A 22,520-nucleotide genomic window follows, 5' to 3' on the forward strand; every position below is an offset into this window, starting at 1 on the left:
TGAGACGGAGTTTCGCTCTTGTTACCCAGGCTGGAGTGCAATGGCACGATCTCGGCTCACCGCAACCTCCGCCTCCTGGGTTCAGGCAATTCTCCTGCCTCAGCCTCCTGAGTAGCTGGGACTACAGGCACGCGCCACCATGCCCAGCTAATTTTTTGTAGTTTTTAGTAGAGACGGGGTTTCACCATGTTGACCAGGATGGTCTCGATCTCTTGACCTCGTGATCCACCCGCCTCGGCCTCCCAAAGTGCTGGGATTACAGGCTTGAGCCACCGCGCCCGGCCAAAAAAAAAAAAAAAAAAAAAAAATATTTAATAACCTGGCAGTGATGCAAACCATCTAAAACTGAAACTGTCTCTGTAAGTGTGATATACATGGTTATCACAGTATGACATGTATGATTCCACAAGAAGGAATAGTTAAGAGTAAAAAGGAGGCCAGGCACAGTGTCTCCTGCCTGTAATCCCATGACTTTGGAAGGCTGAGGCAGGAGGATTATTTGAGCCCAGGGGTTAGAGATAGCCTGGGCAATGTAGTGAGACCCCATTTCTACAATTAGAAAACAAACAAAAAAAAAGGCCAGGCACAGTGGTTCACACCTGTAATCCCAGCACTTTGAGAGGCTGAGGTGGGCACAAGTTCAAGACCAGCCTGACCAACATGGTGAAACCCATCTCTACTAAAAATACAAAAAAATTAGCCGAGAATGGTGACGGGCACCTGTAATCCTAGCTACTTGGAAGGCTGAGGCAGGAGAATTGCTTAAACCCAGGAGGCAGAGGAGACAGAGCAAGACTCCATCTCAAAACAACAGCAACAACAAAAAACACTGAGCATGATGGCTCACACCTGTAATCCCAGCACTTTGGGAGTTCAAGGCAGGTGAATCACCTGAGGTCAGGAGTTTAAGACCAACTGGGCCAGCACAGTAAAACCTCGCCTCTACTAAAAATACAAAAATTAGCAGGGCATGGTGGTGGATGCCTGTAGTCCCAGCTAGTTGGGAGGCTGAGGCAGGAGAATCACTTGAACCCTGCAGAGGTTGCAGTGAGCCAAGATTGTGCCACTGCACTCCAGCCTGGCAACAAAGTGAGACTCCATCTCCAAAAAAAAAACCCACAAAAGGCTGGGCGCAGTGGCTCACGCCTGTAATCCTAGCACTTTGGGAGGCCAAGGCAGGCGGATCACGAGGTCAGAAGTTCGAGACCAGCCTGACCAACATGGTGAAACCCCATCTCTACTAAAAATACAAAACTTAGCCGGGCGTGGTGGCAGGTGTCTGTAATTCCAGCTACTTGGGAGGCAGAGGCAGGAGAATGGCTTGAACCCAGGAGGCAGAGGTTGTGGTGAGCCGAGATCACACCATTGTACTCCAGCTTGGGCAAAAAGAGCGAAACTCCGTCTCACCATCAAAAAAAAAAAAAAAAAAAAAAAAAAAAAACCCACAAAAATCTAAAAGGAACACTTTCAAAGAGGCCCTAAGGAACAATATTCTGGGATGGAGATCCAGGGACAAAAGAAGATAGTTTGAGTCAAATTAGAACAAATATGACAGCTAAATCTATTACTTATATAAAGAAAAAAACGACGACAAAGAAAAAACAATAAAATAAACCATAATACAAGGACACTTCTTCATTTGGAACTTATTGGGCATTTGTGGTTCTTTTATGAGTTTCTCATCTTCTAAGGCCCAGAGGAAAGTTTAGGGTCACAATATGGCTACTAGCACTTACTCTGGAGGAGCCATTTTGCTGAGCTCAACATCTTTAAGGAAGTCGCTCTGTAGGGTCTGTTCAGCTGTGCACCGCTTACTAGGATCTAGTGTCAGCATGTGGTCCAATAAATCAAGTGCTGCAGAAGGAATGCTACGGAAAAGAACACAGAAAGGACAAGTTCACAATGACTGTACAGTTCTCAAATCTGTAACTTTGTGTCAAAGGGTCTCACATCTGTAATTCCAGCACTTTGGGAGGCCAAGGTAGGAGGACTGCTTGAAGCCAGAAGTTTGAGAGCAGCCTGGGCAATATATTGATACCTCATCTCTACAATTTTTTTTTTTAATTATCTGGGTGTAATGGTGTGCACCTTGTAGTCTCAGCTACTTGGGAGGCTGATATTGGAAGAACACTTGAACCTAGGAATTCGAGGTTGCACTGAGCCCTGACTGCACAACTGCATTCCAGCCTGGGCAACAGAGCAAGACCCCATCTCTTTAAAAAAAGGTGGGCATGGTGGCTTATGCCTATAGTTCCATCTAGCACTTTGGCAGGCTGAGGTGAGTGGATCATTTGAGGCCAGGAGTTCTGTACCAGCCTGGCCAACACAGTGAAACTCATCTCTATTAAAAATACAAAAAATTAGCCAGGGGTGGTGACACATGCCTGTAATCCTAGCTGTTCAGGAGGCTGAGAATTGTTTGAACCCAGGAGGTGGAGGTTGCAATGCGCCGAGATCACACCACTACAGTCCAGCCTGGTGACAGAGTGAGACACTGTCTTGAATTTCCATATATAACCAAGGAGAGGAAGTTGGAAGTTGGCTAACGCAAGCAAGCAGATTTGCTCCCACACAGAATTTAAGAAATGCTGGGCCAGGTGCAGTGGCTCACGCCTGTAATCTCAGCACTTTGGGAGGCCAAGGCAGAGGCAGGTGGATCATCTGAGGCCAGGAGTTCAAGACCAGCCTGGCTAACATAGTGAAACCCCGTTTCTAACAAAAATACAAACCATTAGCCAGGTGTGGTGGCATGCATCTGTAATCTCAGTTACTCAGCAGGCAAGAGAATCGCTTAAACTGGGAGGTGATCGCAGAGAGCCGAGATCACACCATTGTACTCTGGCTTGGGCAATAAGAACAAAACTTCATCTCAAAAAAAAAAAAAAAAAAAAAAAAAAAATGCCGGGCGCGGTGGCTCAAGCCTGTAAGCACTTTGGGAGGCCGAGGCGGGTGGATCACGAGGTCAAGAGATCGAGACCATCCTGGTCAACATGGCGAAACCCCGTCTCTACTAAAAATACAAAAAATTAGCTGGGCATGGTGGCGTGTGCCTATAATCCCAGCTACTCAGGAGGCTGAGGCAGGAGAATTGCCTGAACCCAGGAGGCGGAGGTTGCGGTGAGCCGAGATTGCGCCATTGCACTCCAGCCTGGGTAACATGAGTGAAACTCCGTCTCAAAAAAAAAAAAAAAAAAAAAAAAAAAAAAGAAGAGGTGTGGTAGTCCACACCTATAATCCCAGCTCTCTGGGAAGCCGAGGCAGGCAGATCACTTGAGGTCAGGAATTCAAGACCAGCCTAGCCAACGTGGTGAAATGCCATCTCTACTAAAAATATAAAAATTAAATGGGCATAGTGGCAGGTGCCTGTAATTCCAGCTACTGGGGAGGCTGAGGCAGGAGAATCGCTTGAACCTGGGAGACAGAGGTTGTAGTGAGCCAAGATTGCATCACTGTACTCCAGCCTGGGTGACACACACACACAAATATGGCCAGTTCGATCCATCTATTAAAGTTTCATCTCCAAAAAAAAACAAAAATAACCCAGAGAGGAAAAAAAGTAAAAAGAAAAAAACCAAAACATGGCAACATGGCTAGGTATGGTAGAATACCAGTGATCTTCCTGCCTCAGTCTCCCAAAGTTTAAGCCCAGCACTTTGGGAGGCTGAGGCAGAAGATCACTTGAGCCCAGAAGCTCAAGACCATCCTGGGCAACATAAGGAGATCCTATCTCTACTGGGGAAAAAAAAAAAAGAAGCCAGGTGTGGTGGTGCACGCCAGTGGTCAGAAGCTATTCAGAAGCCTAAGGTGGGGGGACTGCTTAAGCCCAGCAGGTTAAAGCTGCAGTGAACCCTAAGCATACCACTGCACTCCAGCCTGGACAACAGAGCAAGACCCTGTCTCAATTTTAGAAACAAAACAAACAACAAAAAAAACCATGAAGCCAACAGTTCCATTCTATTTTTCTCATGGGAATACCAAGAAGACTAGGAGAAAATTTATATATTGTTAAAAATAAAATGGTTTTCTATCGTCTAAAGAAGAGAAAATCACAAAAGTGCTATGATAAAATTCATATACTATTCAAAACCAACATTTTTTTCTACACTGTGTTGCCATAATAAATTGGGACAACATTAACTCCCCAGACCAGGAAAAAGTCAAATCCCAGCACCAGCCAGACACAGAAATAAGATGTACATTTTTGCCAAACTCACAAAGAAAATTCTTCTCGTAGACGCCTTCTATATTGCTTCTTCGGTTTCATGGTGTTGAAGTACGGCAGCTTGATAACATCAGGCCACACAGCTGGACAAGGGCTACCACAGAGTCGGCTGAAAACAAAGCAAAAAGCAAGAACAACGGAGTGAGTGAGTCAGCATCATGAATTCTGGAGGTTTTAGAAGCAGAAATTATTACCTCCTGAGGTCTGGGGAATCTTTGCTTATTACATTAGAGGGCATGCATAAAGGAAAGTATGACATCACTGCTTTAAGGACAGAAAGGAATAGAACAACAGAAAGAACTGGTTATAACAGAGCAAAGAAGAAATACTGGGATAATAATCCTAAATGATCTACATTATTTGGATTGTGAAATGTTTTAATCTTCCCATACAAGTTTTCATTTCCAGTTTTGTTCTGTTTGATTAACACTAATTACAAAGGGCTAAGTTGGTTCTATAGTATCCCTATAGGGTAAACTGAGAGATGAGAAGAGTATAGCCTGAACATTTTGATAGATAATTGACAGTTTACCAAATAATAAAAAATGAGTTATGTATCACCTTTAAAAAATGTCTACATTAGGCTAGCATGGTGGCTCATGTATGTAATCCCAGTACTTTGGGAGGTGAAGGTGGGAGGATTGTTTGAGCCCAGGAGTTCAAGCCAAGGAGTATGAGCCCAGGCAACATCATGAGACCCTATCTCTAAAAAACAAATGAACAGAAAAATAGCTGGGTGTGGTGGCAAATGCCTATAGTTCCAGCTATTCGGGAGGGTAAGATGGGAGTATCGCTTGAGTGCAGCAGTTTGAGGCTGCAGTGAGCTATGATCATGCCTCTGCACTCCAGTCTAGGTGACAAGAGTAAGACCTTGTGTCTAAAAAAAAAGAAAAGGAAAAAAAAAAAAGTCTATATTAGACTGCTATATTCTTCCCTTTAATTTTATTGGGGGAAAAAAAAAAAAACCACCCAAATTCCAGCCCAATCCCGGGCCTTCCTCAAATTTTCTATTATAGGTTGCATTTTATAACTATTTACATGCTATATGCCTTACTAAACTCTAAATTCTTTGAATGCAGGAAGCTATTTATCTCAGAATCCCAAAATTTAACGTTAAAAGTAATCTGTTGTGAAAATAAAAAACAAAAAAGTAATCTGTTGTATAAAAGGCTCAATAAATGCTTGCTGAATAAACTTTTTATTTATTTTATTTTTTTTTATTTATTTTATTTTTTTTATTTGTTCTTTTTTTGTTTTTTTATTTATTTTTTTTATTTCCTATCTTGTTGCATTCTTTTTGCTGGATAAATTTTATCTAATCTGAGCTATGAATGGAAGAGCCATCCTGAAATGGCATGCTGTTATATGAAGAGCTAATAAAAATTATGCAAGGTAAGACAAGGTAAGACCTAAAAATGAGGTGAAATACAACTTCTTTACATGTATAGCCCATGACAAAATATATGGTAAACCTGACTGAGTAAAAAGAAACTTACTCGGACATAAGAAACATAAACTCAATCAGAATGACTGGAAAGTGATAGAAACTGAAGGATGAGATTACCTATCACACCTGGACACTCAAGAACACATGCACAGCTGTACCTGATCAGTTCTAGCTGAGCCAGTTCCAGATTGGCTTGAAAAATAGGCTTCTTTGTGAATAGTTCCCCAAGAATGCATCTAGAAAAGGTAAAATTGAGAGGTCAGAAATTCTTACAGCCTAGATAAAGAGCCTCAAAAATCTTGTATACTATTAATGTATTGGGTTGCAACCAATATAACTAGCCCCAAATTTCAGTGTCTGAGTTTCCTAAGAGAAAATATTTATTGCAGTGAAACAGACAGTATAAAGATTTAAATTTGCCAGCATATCAAACTTTTGCTACCTATTAAGGACACTCTATGAGCAGAGAAAGGGGGTCAAGAGTCCTCCTGATCTCAGGTAGTCCCCCAGCCTCGGCCTCCCAAAGTGCTGGGATTACAGGCCCGATCCACCACGCCCGGCTATTTTTATTTTTTAGAGATGAGGTCTTACCATCTTGCCCAGAGTGGTCTCGAACTCCTGAGCTCAAGTGATGCTCCCACCTCGGTCTCCCAAAGTGTTGGGATTACAGGCATGAGCCACCATATCCAGCCCAGCTGGACTTTTAAATAGGTTATGTTAAAACAACTTTGCCAGTGGATGTGGTGGCTCATGCCTGTAATCCCACATTTTGAGAGGCCAAGGCAGGTGGATCACCTGACGCCAGGAGTTCAAGAACAGCCTGGCCATCATAGTGAAACCTCATCTCTACTGAAAAAACAAAAATTAGCTGGGTGTGGTGGCGGGTGCCTGTAATCCCAGCTACTTAGGAGGCTGAGGCAAGAGAAATGCTTGAATGTGGGAGGCAGAGGTTGCAGTGAGCTAGATGGTGCCATTGCACTCCAGCCTGGGCAATAAGAGTGAAAGTCCATCACTAATTGGACATGTTTACATGGTGACGAAGTATTTCCCCACAAATTAGTTATTAATTACAAAAGAGTTAGTAGTAACTAGTGAGAAGGGAATACTTTAACCAAAACTATCATCATCAATATGAGGCAAACAGAGTCTATTTTAAAGTACAAATACAACAAGTATGAGCCGGGTGCAGCTCACGCCTGTAATCCTAGCACTTTGGGAGGCTGAGGTGGGTGGATCACCTGAGGTCAGGAGTTCAAGACCAGCCTGGCCATCAAGGCGAAACCCCATCTTAAAAAAAAAAAAAAAAAGAAAAATACAATAAATATCCTGATAAGAACATATTTCATATGGAGTAACTTAATCTTCAAAAATATGTCAGGGAAGATAAAGGCTAAAGAATTGTTCTAGATTAAAGAAGATTAAAAAGGCCAGGCATGGTAGTTCACGCCTGTAATCCCAGCACTTTGGGAGACCAGGTGGGCCTATCATTTGAGGTTAGGAGTTTGAAACCAGCCTGGCCAACATGGTAAAACCCCATCTCTATTAAAAATACAAAAATTAGTTGGGTGTGGTGGCATACACCTGTAATCCCAGTTATGTGAGAGGTTGAGGCAGAAGAATCACTTGAACACAGGAAGCAGAGGCTGCAGTGAACCAAGATCCTGCCACTGCACTCCAGCCTGGGCAAAAGAGCCGGGCTCGGTGAACTCACGCTCGTAATCCCAGCACTTTGGGAGGTGGATCACCTGAGGTCAGTGGTTTGAGACCAGGTTGGCCAACATGGTGAAACCCCATCTGTACTAAAAATACAAAAAATGAGCCAAGCATGGTGTAATCCCTGTAGCTGTAATCCCAGCTACTCGGGAGGCTTAAACCCAGGAGGCGGAGGTTTCATTGAGCCAAGATTGCTCCATTGCACACCAGCCTGAGCAAGAAAAGCAAAATTCAATTCTGCCTCAAAAAAAAAAAAAAAAAAAAAAAAAAAGAATGACAACGTGGAGACTGATTTGAGTAATAATCAAATTCCAGTCCCCCCCACAAAAAAAATAAATAAAAAGAATGACAGCTAAATGTGATACATGATTCTGAACTGGATCCTGTATCAGATAGAGTATTATTTTGGGGACATTATTAAGATACTGATAAAACTGGAATATATTTGGAATGTAGACTGAAGTGATGCATTAAATAAAAATAGTGTATAACAATGTTACAGTTCTTGAATTTGATAACTGTACTGTGGTTAAGAGGATATCTTTGTTCTTAGCTATACATTAAATATTAAGAGGGAAAGCTGCAAGATATATGCAAAAAATTTCAAACAGTTCCAGAAAAATATGTGGTGTGTACATATGTAAACACAAACATTTTATTCTATGTATGTGTTACATGATGTGCAAATGTGGCAAGATGTTAAAAATTAGTGAATCTAATCTTTTATGCTGATTAAAAGAGTGGGGGGAGTATATACTATATAATTCCATTTGCGTAAAATTCTAGAAATGGAAATTAATCTATAGTGCAGAGTGCAGAACAGTGGTTTGCCTGGGATTGGGAGGGTGTGGGTAGAAGAAAGGGATTACAAAAGGCCACAAGGAAACTGTGGAGGGTGATCATTATCTTGGCTCTGTTGATGGTTTTACTGGTGGATATACTGTGTCAAAACATATAAAAATATATGCAGTTTATTGCATACTTCAATAAAAAAAGGTTTAAATATTGAATGAATTTGATAAGGCTATACTGTACTCATTTTCTGTACTATAATAGTTTTCTGTACTCTTATAACTTTTCCATACACTGAAATTATTTCAAAATAAATTAAAATAAAGGCCAAGCATGGTAGCTCATGCCTGTAATCCTAGCACTTTGGAAGGCTTAGGCAGGAGGATCATTTGAAGCCAGCCAGCCTGGCAACACAGCAAGACCATGTCTCCTTAAAAAAAGAAAAAAAGAAAGAAAGAAAACAAGAGATTACATGAATATTCTATACTTTGTTACATGCCTGAAATTTTTTATTTTTTTAAAGTGGGGAAAGAAAAAAATAGTCAATGAATCTGTCTGACCTATGTTTTGAAATGAGACAAATACAAAACCTAATTTATAGGTTTACTTTGAAATTCTTTAGTGTGACTTTGAGAAAGCAAAACAAACCTAGTATTTTTTTTTTAAGACAGATTCTCCCTTTGTCGCCCAGGCTGGAGTGCAGTGGCGCAATCTTGGTTCACTGCAACCTCTCTCTCTCCCGGATTTAAGCAATTCTCTGCCTCAGTCTCCCAAGTAGCTGGTATTACAGGCATGTGCCACCTCAGTCTCCCGAGTAGCTGGAATTATAGGCATGTGCCACCAGGTGCAGCTAATTTTGTGTATTATTAGTAGAGATGGGGTTTCACCATCTTGGCTAGGCTGGTCTTGAACTCCTGCCTAAGCCTCCCAAAGTGCTGGGATTACAGGTGTGAGCCACTGAACCCAGTCCAAACCTAGCTTTTTAAGTAGCACTCTTCTGTCAGAATTTAGACTTTTAAACAAATTATGTTAAAACAACTTTAAAGATCTCTTACTTCCAATACTCTCTCAAACCCTATTCACAGATGGAAAAGTAAAATTTAGGCCAGGCCCGTGGCTGACACCTGTAATCCTAGCACTTGGGGAGGCCAAGGTGGGAGGATTGCTTGAGCCCAGAAGTTTGAGATGAGATTGGGCAACATAGTGAGATCCCAACTCTATAAAAAGAAAAAAAATCTATAATTTAATTCTGTTTCCAACATTAACGGCCACATCAAGTTCTAAGTGCAGTGTTGTCATCACAGCAGGTAAAATGAGAGACATTTAAAAAAGAAAAAAAAAAGCCACTAGGTTTTCAGACTCCAGGCATAATTTGCTGTACTAGTCTCTAGTTTCTCCTCTTGATTCTAATTGCACACTGAACTGTCATACCAATTCTCTATAAAAAAATCCCATAAAAATATCTTCAGAGAGACTACCATGGATCACCAAAGCAGTAAATTCATACCAAAAGTCAAACAAAATTTTAATTCAATGAGTCACTGGGCTTTGAACAATGTCTAACTTTCTGCAGTTTTAATTTCAAATTGTGTTTTTCTGTTTTCTTTTCTTTTGGTTTCCAGTACTTTGGTGGGGAAGACATCTTTGTTATGTAATCAATACTTCCCTACTGCACTGAGGTGGCAGGCTGCACAGACTGAAATAATAGTACCGAACAGAGCTATGAACTTTCCCCATGCATCTTAATGGGGCGTTAACTTTAGAGCCTGGTTGTGACAATTTAAATGCTAATACTGTTAAAGCAAATAGTCCAGAACAAAAACACACCCAGCTTGAGTCAGTAAAATTTAACTAAAGCTTTATTTGATTTGGGTAGGCTACCACAGAAATTATGCTCGTTCTTCTTTCTCCATCATTCTGTTGAATTTTAAAATAAAACCCCTGTAGTGCTCCTCTTAAAGACTGACATTAATAGAGGAAGGAAAAGAATGGAAAAAAGTGATTTGCTCCACTAGGAAGTATATATTCAGAATCCTAAAGTATGGAGGTCAAGGAGAGTGTGTGAGTGGGCATAAATCATACAACGTAAGACACAATTAATAAACATGGCCCATTTAAAACCTCCATGCGCCAACACACAGGCTGTAGTTTCTAAATATCATTTTCCACTAAAAGGAACTAAGACTCCTTAAAGAAATGTTTGATTCCAGGTCTGGGGCAGGAAATGAATAGGACAAGGTTGGAACCAAAAACAAGGTGTTTTCTACTATAACGCTACTATGGTGTGTCAAAGAACTCAAAATACAAGCCGAATAAGCTCCCACTGGCCAAAGACTGGACAGTTTGAACAAGAGTAAGGATAATAACCACAATGGATTAAAATACATCAAATTACGTTTAAATCCACTAGTTCCTAATGAAACAAAAAAAAAAAATTTTTTTTTCATTGGTCATCTTTGAAGGTTACGAGGAAGCTACTTCATTATTTTGAAAACTGTTAAATAAAATGAAAGAGTTAACCTTTATCCTACCTTTTCTATATTATTTATACCTGGGTTCAGCCAAATAGATGAGAAATTATTTTTATATAAGTATTCCAATAAGAAATGATATAATTAGAATATGACCATCACGAAACCATCACAAATGAATTAACAGATATGGACAATGTCCAAATAACTGATAACATCCCAAAAAAGGACAATTACATATTATGTAAAGTGGTGTGTATATAAATCTGCACATTTAAACTGTCCTCATAAGGCCGTAAAAGCAAGCTGACTAGTTTGTACTCGATTATTTTGTTTTACTGTTTTAAAATTCTCCACAGACAACATATCCATTTATTGCCTGTACTCTGGGCAGAGGCTCCCACTGCTCCCCACCTTCCAACATTGATATACCACTAATTATATAACTTTTGTTAGAAGTACTCAAAACCAAGTGTAAAGTAGTTTTCGGGTCTACTACCCTGACCCTGGGTGGGTGGTTAGGAATCAACGTTTAATCCACTTACAATTTTTGAAAAGTAAAAAAGACAAGCTGGGTACAGCAACATGTGCCTGTTGTCACAGCTATTGAGGAGGCTGAGGCAAGAGGGTGGCTTGAGCCCAGGAGTTCAAGGATATAGTATACTACGATCATGCCTATGAACAGCCGCTGGACTCCAGAATGGGCAACATAGAAAGACTCTGTCTCAAACAACAAAAAGATAAACAATCATGCTAAAAAAAAAAAAAAAAAAAAAAAAAAAATACCATGAGGATACAATCTGCGAAATCCAGACCATAAGTGGCTGGATAGGACAAGTGAACTAGTTTCTTCTAAGGAAACGATAAGAAAACAAAATAAATCAAAATTAGATAACATAGAAGGGGAAAGTAAAATTAAAAGACTTGATGTAATCAACTGCAATCTATGAACCTTGCCTGGATTTCTTATTTGGTTCCCAATTCAAACAAAGTTTAAATAAAAAAAGAAGAAATCTGGCCAGGCGTGGTGGCTCACGCCTGTAATCTCAGCACTTTGGGAGGCCGAGGGGGGCGGATCACGAGGTCAAGAGATCGAGACCATCCTGGCCAACATGGTGAAACCCCATCTCTAATAAAAATACAAAAAAATTAGCTGGGCATGGTGGCACATGCCTGTAGTCCCAGCTACTCGGGAGGCTGAGGCAGGAGAATTGCTTAAACCTCGGAGGTGGAGGTTGCAGTAAGCCGAGGTCGCGCCACTGCACTCCTGCCTGGCGACTGGTGACGGGGTGAGACTCTGTCTCAAAAAAAAAAAAAAGAAGAAATCTGTTTTTTGAAAAAAGTATCTCTGACATTAAGAAATATTCAACAGATTTCCCAGAAATCTGGCCAAAAATTTATCCCCATACTTCTGAACTTAAGAAAAGGTGCAAAAAGCCAATGTACAGAGAAAACAAAGTACAAGTCAACAATATGTCATTTACAGACAAAAGAAAAAGTTAATAGAACCTTACCCACAGCTCCAAACATCTATGGCTGGTGTATAACGTTCCTCTCCTAGCAGTAGTTCTGGAGGCCGGTACCACAAAGTGATGACTTTATTTGTGTAAGGTCGACTGAAATATAAAAAACAAGCATGACATAAACTTACAATGGCTTCTGATGAAAAATATTCATGGTCAAGCACCGTGGCTCATGCCTGTAATCTCAGCACTTTGGAGGGCCGAGGCAGGCAGATCACGAGGTCAGGAGATTGAAACCATTCTGGCCAACATGGTGAAACCCCATTTATACTAAAATACAAAAATTAACCAGGTGTGGTGGCAATAGTCCCAGCTACTTGGGAGGCTGAGGCAAAATGGCTTGAACCTGGGAGGCGGAGAGTGCAGTAAGCCAAGATCGCACCACTGCACTCCAGCCTGGCAACACAGAAGAGACTCCATCTTAAAAAAGAAAAAAAGAAAGAAAGAAAAAAAAAAGGTTAAAAAAAAAAAAAAAAAAGAAAAATATTCATATAGCGAAAGCAAATAGAAATAGCTGCCAATTGGGCTGGGTGCAGTGGCTAATACCTGTAATCCCAGCACTTTGGAAGGCCGATGCAGGTGGATCACCAGGTCAGGAGACTGAGATCATGGTGCAACCCATCTCTGCTCAAATACAAAAAATTAGCTGGGTGTGGTGGCACTGCCTGTAGTCCCAGCTACTTGGGAGGATGAGGCAGGGGAATAGCTTGAACCCCGGGAGGCAGAGATTGCAGTAAGCCGATATCGCGCCGTTACATTCCACCCTGGTGACAGAGCAACACAACTACTCTGTCTCAAAAAAAAAAAAAAGAAAGAAAGAAAGAAAGAAATAGCTGCCAATTGAAGATGAGACTGTTAAAACAAATCCACAGCAGCCTAACACTCCAAAAGTAAGTTAGAAGTAGAAGATGAAGAAATAACTTCCAGGCCTGGCATGGTGGCTCATGCCTATAATCCCAGTACTCTGGGAGGCCAAGGTGGGCAGATCACCTAAGGTCCAGAGTTCAAGACTAGCCTAGTCAACATGGTGAAACCCTGTTTACTAAAAATACAAAAATTCGCCGGGCATGGTGATGGGCACCTATAATCTCAGCTATTCTGGAAGCTGAGGCAGGAGAATCACTTGAACGCAGGAGGCAGCGGCTACAGCGAGCCGAGATTACACCATTGCACTCCAGCCTGGATAACAAGTGCGAGACTCCGTCTCAAAAAACAAACAAACAAACAAAGGAAAAAAAAAATAAATAACTTCCATTCTAATTTATTCCAGCCAAGAGACGATTCAAAAATTTTGATAGAATTTACTGCCTAAAATCTAAGCGGTAATACTTTCAGATAACTAGGGAACTCTGACAATTGCTGCAAATTGCAGAATACTAGAATATCCAGGAATAAAAAATATTCTTGGCTGGGTGTGGTGGCTCATGCTTGTAATCCCAGCACTTTGGGAGGTTGAAGTGGGTAGATGGCTTGAGCCCAGAAGTTCAAGAGTAGCCTGGGCAACATAGCATAGTATTTTTAGTGACTCTACTAAAAATACAAAAATTAGCTCGGTGTGGTGGCACCCACCTGTGGTCCCAGCTACTTGTGAGACTGAGGTGGGAGAATCACCTGAGCCCACAGAAGTTGAGGCTACTGTGAGCCCAAGATCATGCCACGTACTCCAGCCTGAGGAACAGAGTGAGACCCTTCCTCAAAAACAAACAAAGAAAATAAAACCTTTCCATTTCCCACAGGGAATTTTAATTAATGTCTTACCTCTCTTCAGAGTTATACAGCCGAGCAAGTCCAAAATCTGCTAATTTGATTTGCCCGCTGTAAAACAAAAAACAATTATTTTCATAAGCAATAGCAGCGGCTTCCAAAATACATCTAAAAGTCATCTGCCAAGTTAGGAGCTAAAGGAATTACAAAAATAAATTTTAAGTTCTGCTCTCTTCATTCCACTCTTTTTTCTTTCTTTTTAAAAAAATTTCATACAATACCCAGTTCAAGATTACTTCTACCCTTAACGCTCAATCCTTCTAATTAAGCCTTTTTTGACAACTTCAGTTATAATGCCTTAGACTTTTAAAAAAAACTATTATTGTATTTTCTGAATTTGACTCCTTAGCTAAATATTTCTTTTATTTCATGGTAAACAACAGTCCCTAGAACCTGTTAGATTAAATATTTATTGTAGGGAAAAAAAGAAATGAGCTGTTCTAGATTGAGAAAGAAAAATTTAAGAGGCCAAACAGGCTGGGCATGGTGGCTTACACCTGTAATCCCAGAACTTTGGGAGGCCACTGCACTCCAGCCTCAGCAACAGAGCAAGACCCAATCTCTGAAAAAAAACAGCAAAAACAAATCCAGTTTCCTGGGCCCCAATTTTAGAGATGCTGACTCAACAGGACATGGCTCATGAATCTTCATTTCCAACAAGCCCACATGTGATGTCAATGCAGCTGGTCTGAAAGTCATACTTTGAGAATCACTTCAAGGGGATCCCAATAACGTTTTACTCTCCGCTTAATTTTTTTTTTTTTTTTTTTAAGTCAGTCTCCCTCTATTACCCAGACTGGAGTGCAGTAGTGCAATCCTGGCTCACTGCAGCCTTGATGATCTCCTGGGTTCAGGCAATTCTCCAGTTTCAGCCTCCCGAGTAGCTGGGACTACAGGCATACATCATTATGCCCAGTTATTTTTTTTTTTTTAATTTTTGTAGAGACAGGGTTCCCCTATGTTGCCTAGGCTGGTCTCAAATTCCTGTGCTTAAGTGATCCTCCCTCCTCATCCTCCCAAAGGGCTGGGAGTACAGGTGTGGGCCACCATGACTGGCCTTGGCTCAGTAGTCTATCCTTGACAGTGATATGAAGAAAAAAAATTTTTTTAAGTTCCAGGGTACATGTGCAGGTTTGTTACATAGGTAAACTTGTGCCATCCAGAAAAAAAAAAAAAAAAAAAAACTTATGCCATGGTGGTTTGCTGCACCTGTCGAACCATCACCTAACTATTAGGCATTAGCTATTTTTCCTGATGCTCTCCCTCCTCCTGCATGAAAGAATATTTTTAAAAACTACAACACAAAATGTTGGGAATCTATTTAAAAACTTTTTATTTATTGGAGAGGGTGTGTAACACACACACAAAAAACCCAACAACTATTTATTAATTAGTTTGATTTAATGACACTTATCTAAATTCATGGAACCTCTTTAGTCATATTTACAGCCTTGTTACCTCTTGGGGCATGAAAAGCCAGCTCACTCTCTTACAGGGGGCTGGTAGAGGTGTCTAATAGCTCTGATTAGGCAAAAAAGTGAAATACAGATTAAACATCCAAATCCAAAAATCTGAAATCCAAAATTTTTCAGAACCTTTTTTTTTTCCCCATCTGTCTGAAGCAAAATCTGAAACTTTTTGAGTGCCAACATGACACTCAAAGGAAATGCTCATTGGAACATTTCAGATTTTGTATGTTCAGAACCAGTAAACTTAATATAAACATCCCAAAATCTGAAAAAATCTGAAATCCAAAAGAATTCTGATCTCAAATACACGGGATACTAAATATGTAGTACAGAAAAGAGGCCAAGAGGTGCTCCCCAAAATATGAACGTGGGGCAATATTAAAACAAGGTAACTACTAGCAACAAAATTCTACATTAAATCAACACTTATTCCTAGTAAAGAAAAAGGTACCTTATCCACTTGCCCCAAACACCTAAATTCTGAGAAAAGCAAAAAGTAAAGAAATAGTTAACTTATATTGAGACCAAGAGGATTCCTCAAATTACTTGGCATCCTTATTCTGAAAGCCTAAGGTGATCCAAGACTCAAGGTACATAGTAGGACTGAAAGTTAAAATGGCAACAGATATATAATTACAGAAATCAGGGTAAACCTGAATATCAGCAGCACCTAACATATTTCCTGCCTGGCTCGTACTAGGTACTAAATAAATGTTTATTAAGTGAATTTACTCCGCTTTAGAACATCCTGATACCACTTTTATTGACTCCTTTTCTTCGTTCCAACTAAACCATAATGGTGATTCAGTATGACGTATGAAAGTATTGGTAAGTTTTTGCAATATAAAATAGAATGAGCTGAGTGCAGTACCTCACGCCTGTAGTCCCAACATTTTGGGAGACCAAGGCAGGTGATCACTTAAGAGTTCGAGACCAACTTGGATATTGTGGTGAAACCCCATCTTTACTAAAAATACAAAAAATAGCAGGGCATGGTGGTAGACACCTGCAGTCCTAGCCACTCGGGAGGCTGAGGCAGAAGAACTGCTTAAATTCAGGAGGCAGAAGTTACAGTGAGCCAAGATCACGCCACTGCACTCCAGCCTGGGTGACAGAGCAAGACTCTGTCTCAAAAAAATAAAATAAGGCCGGGCGCGGTGGCTCAAGCCTGTAATCCCAGCACTTTGGGAGGTCGAGGTGGGTGGATCACGAGGTCAAGAGATCGAGACCATCCTGGTCAACATGGTGAAACCCCGTCTCTACTAAAACTACAAAACATTAGCTGGGCATGGTGGCATGTGCCTGTAATCCCAGCTACTCAGGAGGCTGAGGCAGGAGAATTGCCTGAACCCAGGAGGCGGAGGTTGCGGTGAGCCGAGATCGTGCCATTGCACTCCAGCCTGGGTAACAAGAGTGAAACTCCGTCTCAAAAAAATAAAATAAAATAAAATAAAATAATTGGCTGGGTGCGGTGGCTCACGCCTGTAATCCAGGCACTTTGGGAGGCCGAGGCGGGTGGATCACGAGGTCAAGAGATCGAGACCATCCTGGTCAACATGGTGAAACCCCGTCTCTACTAAAAATGCAAAAATTAGCTGGGCATGGTGGCGCACGCCTGTAGTCCCAGCTACTCAGGAGGCTGAGGCAGGAGAATTGCTTGAACCCAGGAGACGGAGGTTGCGGTGAGCCAAGATCGCGCCATTGTACTCCAGCCTGGGTAACAAGGGCGAAACTCTGTCTCAAAAAAAATAAAATAAAATAAAATAATTAATAAATAAAATAGAAGTGCCATTATATTGTTTATGTCCTGTCTCAAAGGAATAAGATGAATATAGAAATATGTGGTCTTTTTGAGACCATGGTTTAACATTTTTGCCTTTTGACAAGACCTTCAAGTACAGTGTCTCCATTCCCTCCCAGTTCAGCCCTTTCTCACACTGTACTTCCTTCCCTTGCTTGCCTGGATCCCTTAGTTAATTAACCAAACTACTGTCTTCCCAGTTCCCTTCACTTGTGATAAAGCTAATCCCTAAGTCCCTAATTCTGGATCATTAGAAAATCTGCCTTTTCTGCTCTACCTTCTACCTAAAGAGCTGAACACAAGTGTAAGGAATAAAAATCATAATTGGCCAGGCGTGGTGGCTCACGCCTGTAATCCCAGCACTTTGGGAGGCCGAGGCGGGTGGATCACGAAGTCAAGAGATCGAGACCATCCTGGTCAACATGGTGAAGCCCCGTCTCTACTAAAAATACAAAAAATTAGCTGGGCATGGTGGCGCGTGCCTGTAATCCCAGCTACTCAGGACACTGAGGCAGGAGAATTGCCTGAACCCAGGAGGCGGAGGTTGCAGTGAGCCGAGATCGCGTCATTGCACTCCAGCCTGGGTAACAAGAGCGAAACTCCGTCTCAAAAAAAAAAAAACAAACAAAAAAAATCATATAATTGGCCAGATGTAGTGGCTCACAAGTGTATTCCCAGCACCGTGGGAGGCTGAGGTGGGCAGATCACTTGAGATCAGAGGTTGGAGACCCAGCCTGGCCAACATGGTGAAACCCTGTCTCTACTAAAAATACAAAAATTAGATGGGCGTGGTGGCACACACCTATAGTCCCAGCTACTTGGGAGGCTGAGACAGACTAACTGCTTGAACCTGGGAGGTAGAGATTGCAGTCAGTTGAAATCTCACCACTGCACTCCAGCCTGAGAGACAGAATGAGACTCAATCTCAAAAAACAAAGACAAACAAAAAACAAAACCAAACCGCCTGGGCACAGTGTCTCACACCTTTAATCCCAGCACTTTGGGAAGCTGAGGAGAGCAGATCACAAGGTCAGGAGTTCGAAACTAGCCTGGCCAACATGGTGAAGCCCTGTCTCTACTACAAACACAAAAACTAGCCAGGCGTGGTGGGGATGCCTGTAATCCCAGCTACTCGGGAGGCTGAGGCAGGAGAGTCACTTGAACCTGGGAGGTGGAGGTTGCAGTGAGCTGAGACCGCACCACTGCCCTTCAGCCTAGGTGACAGAGCAAAACTCCATCTAAACACACACACACATACACACACACACGAATCATATTGTTTGGTGCCACTGCAAAATGTGTGATTTCCTCTTTTTGTTAATTCCTGAATGCTGCTGCTTTGTCCTTTTACTTGTCTATAATCAGCAACTTCTATTCACCATGACTGTCATTACAGACCTCTGGCATTCTCCTTAATGCTCTAATTCATGCTCTACCCACTTATGTTTACTTCATAAATGACCTTTTTCAGTGAAAAAAATTAAAGTCATTAGGTGACAAGTCCTTAACATTCTACCTTTTACCAATATATTTAATTGCATCTATAATCTTACTTTCCTCTTTCCTTTCAATTACAGTCACCCCTCAGTATATGTAGGGAATTGATTCCAAGACTCCCACATACACCAAAATTCAAGCAAACTCAAGTCCTGCAGTCGGCTCTACAGAACGTGTATATATAAAACACTGGTACTCCATATATACACTGCAAAAGCTGTTTTGTTGCCGGGCGCGGTGGCTCACGCCTGTAATCCCAGCACTTTGGGAGGCCGAGGCGGGTGGATCACGAGGTCAAGAGATCAAGACCATCCTGGTCAACATGGTGAAACCCCGTCTCTACTAAAAACTACAAAAAATTAGCTGGGCATGGTGGCGCGAGCCTGTAATCCCAGCTACTCAGGAGGCTGAGGCAGGAGAATTGCCTGAACCCAGAAGGCGGAGGTTGCGGTGAGCCGAGATCGCGCCATTGCACTCCAGCCTGGGTAACAAGAGCGAAACTCCGTCTCAAAAAAATAAATAAATAAATAAATAAATAAACTGTTTTGTTTTGTTTTGTTTTTTGAGATAGTTTTGCTCTTGTTGCCCAGGCTGGAGTGCAATGGCGTGATCTCGGCTCACTGCAACCTCTGCCTCCTGGGTTCAAGCGATTCTCCTGCCTCAGCCTCCCGAGTAGCTGGGATTACAGGCATGCTCCACCACACCCAGCTAATTTTACATTTTTAGTCAAGACAGGGTTTCTCCATGTTGGTCAAGCTGGTCTCGAACTCCTGACCTCAGGTGATCCACTTACCTTGGCCTCCCAAAGTGTTGGGATTACAGGCGTAAACCACCATGCAAACAATGTTTTTTATTTGTCCTTGTTTGGATAAAATTTGTGTATAAGTAGACACACCACAGTTCAAACCCATGTTGTTCAAGGGTCAACAGTACATAAAACGTAAGTCAATCTCTTTCCTTGACCAAGGATAATCAATCCCTCCACCTGCTGCCTTGACCCCATCTATTCTAGAACCTTGATCCTTTAAATTATGTTGGTTCTTTCCCAAATCTTTTTATAGATTTTCTTTCCCATTATCATTTTTTTGTTTCTTTTTTGAGACAGGGTCTTGCTCTGTTGTCCAGGCTGGAGTGCTCTGGCATGATCTCTGCTCACTGCAACCTCCGTGTCCCAGGTTCAAGCAATTCCCATGGCTTGGCCTCCCACACAGCTAGGACTAGAGGTGTGCACCACCAAACTCAGCTAATTCTCATACTTTTAGTAGAGACAGCGTTTTGCTATGTTGGCCAGGCTGGTCTGGAACTCCTAGCATCAAGTGACCCACCCACCTCGGCCTCCCAAAGTATTAGGATTACACATGTGAGCCACCACATTGGCCTCCTCTCAGCATTTAAATATATTCACATTTCTGCCATCCTTAAAAATTAAAGACACTCCCTACTACTACCTTTCCATTGTGCTACTCATCCTCTTACTCCATACTTTCACCACTGACCTTTTAATTTTCAGATTCTCTTATAATTTGCCTGCATCATCTGATATCAATGATCACTCCCTTTTTAAACCTGCCTATCTTGCATTCATATTTTCCTTATTTTCTTTCTCTCTCTGACCATTTCTCTTGGGTTACATTTCTGACATCTTTTAAATGCTCAGTAACTACTAAATCTGTGCTGGTAGTTTGGAACTCCCAAACGACCATATGCTATTAAATATCACTATCCTGGATATATAGAAGAGATATCTAAAAGGGATTTGCCTCTTACCCCATTCATCCTACTCTTCCTTCTGTCTTCCTTGTATTGATTAGTAGTGTCACCCATGTAGCTAGTTTTTCAAGTCAGAAAACTGTGAGTTATCTTACTTTCTTTAATTCATTATCTACTATTCACTCACTCAACCAAAGTCTACTGATCTATCAAGTCCATCCCTACTAGTAGTATCTGGGTTATTTCAAGCCCTGACCACTTCTTATGACGTTCTTAGTAGGTCTCTCTGCCTCCAGTTTATCAGCATAAGGTGATAATTTTTGACCTTTCCAAAACAGAATATTGATTATGTCTCTCTATATAAAATGATTTGGTCTCATTTATACTTTGTAATTAAAACATAATGAACGTCATGGAATCCAACTCTGCCTCTCTCTCTCTCTCTCTCTCTCTCTCTTTTTCTCCCCTCCCCTCCCCCTCCGTCCCTCCCTCCCTCCCTCCAACTGTTCTCTCTCTTCCTTGCCCAGCTGACAACTCTTCACCATTTTTTCCAGGCCATCTCACCGAGAGGTCTCTGAATAGGCTGGATGGATCAGGCTAGACTATGGGATTCCTGTATCCTGCTTAGCAACCTGAGGAGGAAGTTCAATTTAATCTGGAACCTCATCAGCTTTGACTCTGGAAAGTCAAGAACCAAAAGGGGCCTTACCCACCGGAAAGAACACCAAACTGAGCTACAATTACTCCCTGCTTTAAGACATCTCCTCATGGAGGAGTAAAGGGAACAGCCAAAAGTATATTACACTATAGGCCAGAAAGCTGAAAGCTAATAGCCATTAAGTTCCTGATGCATTATTTGCTATAGATGCAGAGTAACCAACCTCCAACTTTACTGGTAATTATAAGTCAGAGAAAGCAACATGAAGTAATAATTTTGGCTGGGCACGGTAGCTCATGCTTGCAATCCCAGCATGTTGGGAGACTGTGGTGGGTGGATCATGAGGTAAGGAGATCAAGGCCACCCTGGCCAACACAATGAAACCCTGTCTCTACTAAAAATTCAAAAATTAGTTGGGTGTGGTGGTGCGTGCCTGTGATCCCAGCTAGGGAGGCTGAGGCAGGAGAATCACTTGAACCTGGGAAGCAGCAGTGAGATCATGCCATTGCACTCCAGCCTGACAGATCAAGACTCTAGGATTATTTCTTTTTTTGATATGGAGTCTCCCTCTGTCGCCTGGGCTGGAGTGTAGTGGCTTGATCTCAGCTCACTGCAACCTCCACCTCCCGGGTTCAAGCAATGCTGATCCCTGACAAATACAGATTAAGTTTAAGTTCCTCAGTGGGGCATACAAGATCCATAAATGGGCTCCATGTAACTATCCAGCTTCATCTCTTGGCCACTATGTGCTTCCTTCTTCTTGCTCTAGATATACTGACCTGTTTACAGTTTTCCAGACATAACATGTTATTTTCAGGTTTATGTGCTTTTGTGCATGCAGCTTCTTCTGCCTAGAAATTTGATTAGCCACTGTCAGTTTTTCAGATAAATTCTTATTTACTCCTCAAGGCTGCATCTTTCCAGGTACTCTCAAATTCCAGGGGAAAAAATTGAGCTTAATAAATGCTTATTAAATTGAGTCATTTATTTGTTTATTTTTCCTACAAAGAGAAATGATTGGATTGCAGTGTTCAATCATCTTAGGTGAGACTTTTAGCACTAAAACCAGGACAGTCCCAGGTAACCATGCATGAGGTTATTCTACTCCATAAAGAGAGGAGATGTGTCATATCATTCCATGTTCCTATATAATGTTTGTTAAACTAAACGGAAATGTTTAGAACAATGAGTGAATCAGACAAAAATAGATGTAACCAACCTAATTACCTAAAGAACTAAACACTTCCCTAATTTACTTTTTTTTTTTTTTTTTTTTTGAGACAGAGTCTCGCTTTTGTTGCCCAGGCCGGAGTGCAATGGCGCAATCTTGGCTCACTGCAACATCCGGCTCCAGGGTTCAACCGATTCTCTTGCCTCAGCCTCCATAGTAGTTGGGATTACAGGCATGCACACCATGCCTGGATAATTTTGTATTTTTAGTAGAGACAGCGTT

At 41.5% G+C, this 22,520-nt stretch overlaps 1 protein-coding gene across 6 annotated transcripts in view; it reads right to left on the reverse strand.

Annotated features, from left to right (window-relative positions):
- CDK12 (cyclin dependent kinase 12) overlaps positions 1 to 22,520 on the reverse strand; it is a 107,326-nt gene that overhangs the window by 44,248 nt on the left and 40,558 nt on the right. For all 6 annotated transcript variants that reach the window (XM_032279234.1, XM_032279235.1, XM_032279233.1 and 3 more), the window contains 5 exons: positions 13,927 to 13,983; positions 12,160 to 12,261; positions 5,828 to 5,905; positions 4,215 to 4,331; positions 1,737 to 1,868 (listed from right to left, as the gene is read on the reverse strand). In XM_032279234.1, the coding sequence (XP_032135125.1) occupies positions 1,737 to 1,868; positions 4,215 to 4,331; positions 5,828 to 5,905; positions 12,160 to 12,261; positions 13,927 to 13,983 (486 nt within the window). The remainder of the gene's footprint in view (positions 1 to 1,736; positions 1,869 to 4,214; positions 4,332 to 5,827; positions 5,906 to 12,159; positions 12,262 to 13,926; positions 13,984 to 22,520) is intronic.

The sequence above is a fragment of the Sapajus apella genome, unplaced genomic scaffold (genome assembly GCF_009761245.1).
Source record: "Sapajus apella isolate SASKATOON/1434 unplaced genomic scaffold, GSC_monkey_1.0 scaffold12, whole genome shotgun sequence".
In the NCBI taxonomy this organism is placed as follows: Eukaryota; Metazoa; Chordata; class Mammalia; order Primates; family Cebidae; genus Sapajus; species Sapajus apella.